The sequence below is a fragment of the Glossina fuscipes genome, unplaced genomic scaffold (genome assembly GCF_014805625.2).
Source record: "Glossina fuscipes isolate IAEA_lab_2018 unplaced genomic scaffold, Yale_Gfus_2 112, whole genome shotgun sequence".
Classification (NCBI taxonomy): Eukaryota; Metazoa; Arthropoda; class Insecta; order Diptera; family Glossinidae; genus Glossina; species Glossina fuscipes.
The window spans coordinates 2,007,093-2,017,537 of NW_023998455.1; the positions used below are offsets into that span (position 1 = coordinate 2,007,093).

The 10,445-nt window shown below is 35.5% G+C and overlaps 1 protein-coding gene across 1 annotated transcript; it reads left to right on the forward strand.

The window, feature by feature from the left end:
* Nucleotides 1-300: 300 nt before the first annotated feature.
* LOC119639110 (tensin-1-like) lies at nt 301-8,544 on the forward strand. The gene is made up of 2 exons (XM_038036319.1): nt 301-393; nt 5,428-8,544. Exon 2 carries the CDS (start codon nt 5,532-5,534, stop codon nt 8,025-8,027), a length of 2,496 nt encoding a protein of 831 aa, XP_037892247.1. The 5' UTR covers nt 301-393; nt 5,428-5,531; the 3' UTR covers nt 8,028-8,544.
* Nucleotides 8,545-10,445: the final 1,901 nt, after the last annotated feature.

Here is a 10,445-nt window from a genome sequence, read left to right on the forward strand (position 1 = left end):
AAATTTGTTTTGTTTTTCTTATTTTTTTTCATTCACACTCTTATTCATTCATTCATTCATACGTTCATTTATTTCAACATCGATACGTATCAAATCGTGTTAAAGTCGAGACTTACGGTTTGCAATCAATAGTTACAAGTATTGTATAGAGGCGTAGAATAGTTGAAAGAACAGTTAGTTGTAAAAAAATAGCAGAAAATTGCATATAAAAATTAATCTAAGCAATAACAACAGCGAACGAATGGTTAAGTCATTCAAACGCAATAAGCGATGAGCATAATATCGATTGATTTGCAAAGTGCACATATTGCAACGACAACAACCAAGCAACCAACAACCAAAGACACCGCCGACGCCAAAAGATCATAACCCTGCACGCAACAACAAAAACAAGTAAAAAGAAAAAGCAAAAACTTTAAGCAAACAACAACAAAAGCATGCAGATAATGTTTCTCTCGATCTGCCATAAAAACTAAACAATTATAAAAAAAAAAATAGAAAAAAAAATATCAACTTGTTTACACACTCTCTCTCTCTCTCTCTCTCTCTGTCAAAGAGAAGGTGCTCACTGTTTCATTTCCTCTCCCTCTCTCTCTCTGTTTTGCTCTTTAGCTCGTTCTCTCTCACTCTCTCTCTTCCTCCTACAAATCATTCACGGTGACATGTTTAATATAAAACTTATGTAGTAGTAGTATGAGTGGCACACATCACTTAAACAAGTTTAATAAATATGTGTTTATTTGTATATATAAAACTTGTGCCCGGATGACATCACTCTAGCAGCGCAAAATACGAGTATGAAAAAAAAAAACCAAAAAAAAATCGAATAGTAAGAAAATATAACAAACATACATACATATATAAACGATAAGAAAGACAATCAAGCAAGAAAATGTATAACAAATACATTAATGGTAATAAACAGCAGCCGCACACAATTTGCTTACTTTCCCACATGCACCTTTGCAAACTAATATAAAGTCATTAAAAGAGAACGAGCACGAGAAAGAGAGAGAAAGAGAGAGAGAGAGACAAAGCGAATGAGAATTATTTTATACTTTGAAATTTTTCATATTGTATACAACACATACGGAATATATGGAATTATGGTATGACTGCATCTATTAATTGTAGAGAGTTTTTCAAATTGAACGCATAACCGTAGTATTTTCAATGTAAAGCGGATGGATCTTGAATTTCTCTTTTAAATGTTGAATCTTCATAGAAAAAATTTGCAGTTTATTTATTCAAATATACATTAGGGATTTTGTTACCGGGAAATGCTCCTTTTATGCATAACACACTGACGCTGACTCCGAAGGAGTGGGGAACGAGAAAGTGTTAAGGAGGAAATGAGCGCAGTCTAGGAATGCGCAGCCTTGGTTATGCCCAATCGGTAAGCCTTCACTTACGACCAAAGTACAACGCAAGTCGACCGCATTTGACATTTGAACCCACCGAACAAAGAGTTGGTAGTAGCGATTTTTACGTACTCTCATGGGGATTTATTGAGTTTATTGACTGATTGATTTATTGAGTCTAAGATTTCCAAAAATTATATAAAGTAAAGAAATATTAAATGAATCAAACTATTCCAAGGTTCCTATGACAAATATTGCAACGCATAGACTTGGTAAATATAGATAAATCACTACTTAAGGTGGAAAAAATTTTAAAGACATAGTCACGGAATACCCATACGCGTAAACATATGAAACTACAAACCTATTATCATCAAAATGGCATCTTTATCGAATACCTCGTTTTATCTTAATCGATCTTTTTCAATATCGCATTTCTATTAAAATCGCGTTTTTTACCCGTCTGAGCGGCCGAGTAGGCAAGAGTCTCGACTAGCAATTTAATGGTCGTGGGTTCAAATCTCAAGTGCGGTAGAGTTTTTGATAAAGCCGCAAGTCTTAGATGCTAATGCTTTAAGACTTTAGTCTTAGAATTTATTCTCTGGCTAAATTTATAACAATAATAATAATAATAAAATCGCGTTTTTTTCAAAATCGAATTTATGTTAAAATCGCTTTTGTGAAAACCACATTTGTATTGAAATCGCGTTTTTATCAAAGTCGCGTTTTTTCCAAAATGACGCTTTTATCAAGGTTGCATTTGTATTAAAATCGCGCTTGCATTAAAACTATGTTTTTATAAAATTCGCATTTCTATCAAGATAGTCTTTTTCGCAAAACCATTTTTCTATTAAAATCGCGTTTTTCTTGAAATCGCATTTCTTTCAAAATTGGGTTTTTAAAAAAAATAACATTTCTATCGAATTGCGTCTTATTAGCAAAACCAGTTTTCTATTAAACTTGGGTTTTTATGAATATCGCTTTTCTTTCAAAGTCGCGTTTTTATGAAATCGCCTTTTTATAAAAATCACATTTCTATCAAAAGCGTCCTATTAGCAAAACTACTCTTCTATTAAAATTTTTTTGTTATCAATATATCATTCCTTTCCAAATCGCGTTCTTATGTAGATCGCATTTCTTTTAAAAAGGCGCTTTTTCTTTTCAAAACTATACTTTTCAAGCTTCTTCTTTCAATTTTTATCTCCTCCTGCCTTGAAATCGTACCCGATATCTCGAAATAATAAGCCTTTGCGTTATAATCCGAAAATAACTCCATTTGTTGATCTGCGGCATTGTGGCAAAGGGAAACAAGAAAAAAGAAAGCTTGCTTTCATTTGGAAGCGGTTTTTTCTTTGCTTTTGTATTATAATTTAATAAGTTTTGTACATAAAAAAAACCGCTCATGAATAAATCTTCTTATTTTTCTTTACTAACTATGAAGGGACTACGGATATATTAATTTCTTTAAAATGTTTGCAACAACCAGAAGAAAGTCGAACAAACTCCAGAAAGCATATCTATCCTTGATCAGTGAGAAATTATAAATTTGTGACGAGAGAGTCGAGAGACTCGAGAAAGTCTTAAGGTGACGACTTTTATTCAGATCAGAAAATAAACTGAACTTGCGTTTGTTTATTTTACTCAATCTAAGTTAGAAAGTGGAGAAAAGGTCGAACGACAGCCATAGTCCACAAAGCGAGCGAACAACTTATGTAGTTTTAAAGCTAATGACTAGACCACATGGGAAATCAGTATTTTTGTGACATCGGTCGTCATAAGACATAAAACTTAACTGTTAGTTCCACGACCCTTCTATCATGTTCTCGTTCATCACTTCTTTCTGAAAGTCGCCGTCTTACACGAATGGGGGACATCCTCTAAGTGATAGGTCATATTAAAAAGGCAGACCATTATACATTACCATGGTTGATCCGCATCATTTTCATTTAAGGGCTTTGGTTAGCTATAGGAAAGATTTATGCCAATATATGCTTTATTTGCATCACAGACTTGCAAATTTATTTTTCTATAGTGTGATGTGTTTGCAAGAGGATGCGAACGTATGTCGATTTTTTCGCCAATGCAGTACATTTTAAATTACACTTTTCTAGCCCCTTCGAACATAGAGGTGTTGCCAAAAGAGGTTCTTGGCCAGGCACTAGCAATGAAAGAGTCAATATCCGGGTTCTTAACTCCATCGTAGACATATTAACTGAAGACAACAGACGTATCTAGCGATCCGCAACAATACCGATCAACAATTTTATCTTGATTAGGGTTATGGTCATCTTATACATAGTTTATGAGACGTGTAATGACTTATTCTGGTTCTTAAAAGCAGAAAACATATTCATCGCACGGTCAAGTACCAGTTGTTTAATACCTGTCTGTGATAACGGATCCATTACAAGACAAGTACAGAGTGAGAATTCTCTTTTATTTCTTTTCTTTCGATTTTCTTACCTTAGTAAAACTAATATGATGAAGGAGGAGCTGAGGAAGGCTTTATCTGGCAAGTCGATTCTTTGACAAATTCAAAACATTTTAACGTTTGGCGACATAAAATTTGTTGTGTGTTGTTCCCTTACTCCAACAGGAGGAGATTGTCAAGCAAACTAAAAATGCTAGAAGTGTTACTGGTTTTCCAAATACTCGAGCTGGCCTTTTTGTACGATATGATTATAAAGCAAGTCAATCTCCAGTATTTTTTTAAGCCTTTCCCTTATATGAGAAGTCTTTTATGTATATATATTTACAGGCAGTTTTTCCCTATCTGATCTGAGTTTTTCAAATACTCGAGCTGGCCTCTTTGTACGATATAATTATAAAGCAAGTCAATCTCCAGTATTTTTTTTAGCCTTTCCCTTATATGAGAAGTCTTTTATATAAATATATTTACAGTCAGTCTCTATCTGATCTTAGTTTTCAATGTACCATGGATTAAAATAAGATATAGATGTACACTAAACGATTCTATAGATAAGATATGATAACCGAAGAGACTTACTAGCCATTAAAGATCTCCAATAAAATGAAATCATTTTACAACGAAATACTGTTATAGTGCAGTAGTATTATCTCATATGCAAAAAGTCTTCATATTTAGCAATCTTTACGTTCAAGACAAGCGACTTCATTTACCATAGATTCCTCTTCATAGACATTCATTCACATGATGCATTAATTTCTTAAAAAGCAATGATCCATTTGCTGTAGAAACCTGCACATCAAACACATTCCATCACTTTTTCTTTTGTTATTTTTTTTTTTTAGCAACAGTTCTTAGAAGGCCGTACAATGATAATTAAGTCGAAAATTAAAAAAAAAAAAAAAAGAAAGAAAACAAAAAACTGAAAAAGATAAACAAATCTTAAAATTTCTATATAAACAATAAATAAATACCCACGAAATGTAATTAACACAATTACATGTATATATCGGAACTCCTCTCCATGTTTACCACTCTGTTAATCGATATAATGTGAAGTGAGAGTAATATGAGAGTTAGTGTTAGTTAATGTCTGGTTAGGGGATATAGATGCAAAACGGAGAGGAGATATGCTCATGAGAATGCAGACGAGAGAGACTGAGAGAGAGAGAGAGAGAGAGAGAGAAAGTGTGTGTTCTCATTATCTTAGCTTAGCTTAACATTGAATGAATTGAAGTGAGGTAAAGTGAACGAGACAAACTGAACTGAACTGAACGTTATTGGGAGCGTAATAGAGCATTTATGACAGACAGTCTTGAAAATATTTGCGAACTATGCGGTCGCCATACGATGATTTCGCAGTTGGCGAAACAAAAAGAAATAGCAACAATCATTACAATAATAATAATAATAATAATACTTTTAACAATAATCACAATAGTACGATACCATATCATGCCCGTGAAAATTCGTTGCCATTCAGTTACGGACAAATTAGCAAAACATCAACACCGCTTAGGCCAATTGTGACCGGATCACGTACTAATAATAATAATAATAATACTTATAATAGTCCTGGCTATAAGAACGGTATACAAAGTGATTTTAATTTTGATTTCGATTTCGGTTTAAATACAGAATACACGGGTGGCAGTGCTGGTGATAATAATACCACCGTGCACAGTGTTAATTATAATGTTTTAAATAGAAATGGCAAAGATGTGAATTATAATTACAAGTTAATGGCACATGGTGGCGAGCTGCGTAAAAGTGAGAATCGTTATTTTTGCGGTAGTGACAGTAATTTTAATCATAGTGCCACAGCAGCAATTAAACCGAATATAACAAGAACGACAACAACAACAACAACAACAGCGACGTCATCATCTGATGAAATAGATGCTAGCAGAATGATTAAAACTCAACCACGTCTTACCAGTCCTTTGCTTGTGCGAAAAACTTTAAGCAACAACAGTAGCAGATCACCTACGCGCTCTACAACCAATACAATTGCTAACACATACCATTACAGCTATGGTAATAATAATAATAATAGCATTGGTGGTGGTGGTGGTGGTGGTCGTAGTGGTAGCAGCGTTGGAGACAACTTTGACAAGTTCAACGTAAATGGCAATATCAACCAAAACAGCAATAACAACTATGCTTATAATAATAATAATAATAATAATACCCATGCACATTACAACAACAATAGTGAGATACAACGTAAAACATCGACTCGTTATGATTTTGAGGATTTGTTACGTGAACGACGTGAGAAGGTTTTCACCGAATACCGAGCGACAACACATGATGTGTCATTATCGCCTGTGCCGCCGCCAAGACGTTTTGCCAACGGCTCGATACAATTGCCTTCGACGTTGCCAACATCCACATCACGTCGTCCGCGGTCGCCTCAATTGTCTGCTCGCAGTCAAAGTCAATCTAGAAATTATAATTATGATTTTGAATTTAATTTGAATTTAGACGATGTGGATGGTAAGCTATGGACGCAACGTTCCCGCACACTTGAACGTTCTCCACAACGACCGTTACAAAAATTAAAGCAACAGCAACAACAACAATATCAACAACAACATCAGCAGCTATATGAAACGCGCGACATTCCATTAACGTCAACATATGTGGAACATAATTATCACACAATTAGCTCATCATCGCCAACTAATGCCACTACAATGAAGAGCAACAATAACAATAACAATATTAACCACATTAGCAGAGAAAATGCAATGTTTGACATCTATGCAACGCCTTATGATAAACGTAAACGTGTAATGGAGCCTTTAGAGGCTTTAGCGGCAGCAACAGCAACGGCGGCGGGAACGTCAGCGTCAACGCTGCGCGCTAAACGTTCAGACTATTCAGCCACTTATGGCAATGATCACTTGTATGGTCATGAGCAGCATAGCAATATTGGTCAAATGACGGATAGAGCATCGTCACCTATTTATGCTACAAGCACTAAAAAGGTAAACGCAGCAGCCTTAAGCACATTACCTAGTTCGGTAACATTTGCAAATTCTGTTGGTGGCAATGGCGGTGGCAGCGCTAATAGTAGCACTAGTAGTAATAATGTTGCTTCAGCTTTAACAATTACGGATTATCCAACAACAACAACAACAACAACATCAACAATGATACGTCCAGAAACACCAGCATTTCCTGTTACGCCGCGCACGCCATACGCTCCAAAAGCTAATGGTTATCCGCAACGTACGCAGCAGCATACGCTGACTGAGTTGCACAACTATTCTGCGGAAACTATCTATGGCAACAATTATAGACCGCGTTTAAATTCCACAATATCAATGGCTAATAGTGAACCTCAAGAGGTGGCAGCGCATTTAGTGAAATTTGCCAAAGATTCCTCGAAATTCTGGTACAAACCAAATTTGTCCCGCGAAGAAGCAATTTCTTTACTAGTAAATGCTTCACCCGGCACATTTGTGGTGCGCGATTCAACGACATATAAAAATGCTTATGGTTTAGTGTTACGTGTTGCCCAACCACCGCCCGGCACCACATCAACCGGAAAACCAGATGAATTGGTACGACATTTTCTTATAGAGCCAACCACACGAGGTGTACGTTTAAAAGGTTGCGCCAATGAACCGGTATTTACATCACTCTCAGCCTTAGTCTACGAGCATTCCACTAATCAATTGGCCTTACCCTGCCTATTGAATATACCAGATCGAGATTTAGTACCGCCACTAATAGAACCAACGGCCGCCCAGAAACAATTAATGACGCAAGGAGCCGCTTGCAATGTTCTATGGTTGTTCTCATGCGATACTGAATCGCTTACCGGCGAGGAGGCTATACGAAAAGCTATACGACAAATGTATGCGCAAACGCAATCACCCGCACCCACTGAAGTGCATTTTAAAGTCACTCAGCAAGGTATTACCCTAACGGATAATACGCGTAAGAAATTCTTTCGTAAACATTATACAGCCGAGACTATATCTTATTGTGCCATTGATCCGGATCATCGCTTATGGACCATGCAAGAGCATGGCAACGATAATACAACCGTTTTAGGAGCTTTAAAGAAAACAATATTTGCCTTTGTGGCCAGATGTTCGCCCAGTTCAAAGGATAATCAATGTCATGTATTTTGCGATTTGGCCATAAATCAACCGGCATCAGCTATCGTATCCTTTGTTAATAAAACTTTACCCACGGAGAAACAAAAGAATTATGTTCTCTGAAATAACGAGATTAGTATGAGCGACAACCTAGCGAAATACACGATGGTGAAAACGAAACGCAAACATGTAACATTTAATTTGTAAACAATAACCAGTCACGATATATTATTTCATATATATATGTATATACGTATATGTATACATTCAGATTGTCCTATATATATATATATATATATATATATGCATGCATATATGTATGCTACTATGACCAAAACCAGAGATCAGTCCAATTTTTTTCTTTTTTAAATCTATTTTGTCCCCTTGAGCCTAGTAATTTTCAAACTCAGATAATATTCCTTGGTCCTTGGATGCACCATCCATAGCGCACGAAGAAACCATCGTTAATATCGCCTTGATGTTTTAAGGCCCGGACTTTGGCCCGATTTTTTTAGTCTTGACTCATCTTTTACACGATACACGCTCGCTTTGCCGGCTGTTTCCGGTTCGTGTCGCGTAATTCGCTTTTTCTGACCGATTGATTGCTAGAAATCATCTTCTGACGCCTATTATAATAACTGAAAAAAAAGAATACATTTTCTGGCCGCCGCTGAAACACCAATGACGTTTGTGATGTGCAATTTGACGCTGATGTGGGTCCACAGTGCTATTAATTTAGAAAAGAATATATTTCAAATATACGATATCTCCGCGAGCAATTTAACTTGAATGTAGATCTTACTTTTTATGTGTGTGTGTGAACTTTTCTGAACCCATCGCCCTAATATCAGCGCTGAACATTCACAAGACGGTTCACATATCTAAGAGAGTCACTTTAGTTTTATTTACATACAGTGTGGATGGACATCTCCTCCCTATGCTGGGAATGTTTGTTACCCATTTCGATTGCGATGTTTCATACGTTTCCAAGTAAACTAACCCGCTAAGGTTGACAGTGATGTGACAGTCATAATTTCAATGGGTGTCTTTAGAAATTTAAATTCCTTTACCGTTGGACTCAATAACTACTCGCGCAACTCATATGATGTTTGCATAGGTGTCGATATAATTTTCCATTACTTTGAGGTAAACAATCACTATTCGCAGTATTTGTGATGGCCAAATCTTTAACTCAATGCGCCTAGTCTTGTCCGGACCAAAGTCGATTGCCATTTATGTCAGTTAGAAGCATAACAAAGGATTGGTTCTGTTTTTATCTTCTAAGTCACGAGATCGCCATTCTCTAAATGAAAGCAATGAAATTTCTAACCTTACCTTAGTACACAGTTATCTCTTGAGAAAGTAATTATCTATAGGTTTCTTGGTTAAAAAAAGATCTGGTTTGATAGCAGTTTTCGAGCAGCTAAAGGTGCCATCGTACGGTGAATGCTAGAATTCAGATCAATTGTACAACTTCGTATATGTATGTAGATATATGTATGCATATCTATATATGGATGTATACCTACATTTTTATGTATATATATATGTAGATATATATCAGATCAATTTTGCCACCCCGGTTATATATATGTATACATATATATATATATATATGTGTGTGTGTATGGATGTATATGTATATATATATATATATATATGTTTATGTATAGAATATTAAAATATTAAAAATTATTATACATGTATGTACGTATGTATATGTAATATATTTAAAACACTAACAAAATATCACTAATTTATGACAACTGTTTTAATGATTATTACAATTAAAAATAATAAAAAAAGGAGATTTATTTTTTATTTTTATTGCTAAATATAAACAAAAGTAAAAAAAGAAAAACATGTTTATGAAAATTATTTTAAAAATATTATCAAAACACAATAAATCGTGTAAAGCGTTGATAACGTAAGCATTTCCCCGCCAGCAATGTTTCAGCTTGTATTGATTGTTATTGAAAACCTGGTACGAGAGAATTCGTTTGAAATTTTGATATTTTGTTTTTTTTATTATACTCTACGTCATTTATGGCATAAAGGTTATATTTAAGTGCCGATCTGTCTAAAAGTCAGAAGCTTAGATCGATTCGATTTGGAATCGAATTTCTGAACCGATCTTAAATCTTGCCTGTCTGTCCATCTCCTGTCTTTTCGCAAAATTTAAGATGTTGACGTTACGCTCTTGCCCATGAACGAATCGCAGTGAAAATGGATTGAATCGATTGCTGCCACTCCCTTAGTAGATGTGTGGTCAATCTACCTTTACCTCCTCACTGCATCTACAACCGAAGCAAACGCTATCGCAGTAACGATTAGACTCCGTGAACGTTGATTCGGTTCTCATCTACTCGCCTACTCAAGCGCACAGAAAAATTATTCCTGGAAAATCGCTGAGCAGCGGTATATTGTCCTACTTGGTGTTAAAAATTATGATCATATGGCCCAACTTTTTTAACCTCCTCTTAGTAAGTGTGTGCCCAATCGGTAAGTATACTAGATTTACCTCCTAAATACTCTCCTCAG

What these genes read in the sequence shown, in the direction of transcription:
- LOC119639110 (XM_038036319.1), top strand. Translation starts at nt 5,532, where the DNA reads ATGGCACATGGTGGCGAGCTGCGTAAAAGTGAGAATCGTTATTTTTGC.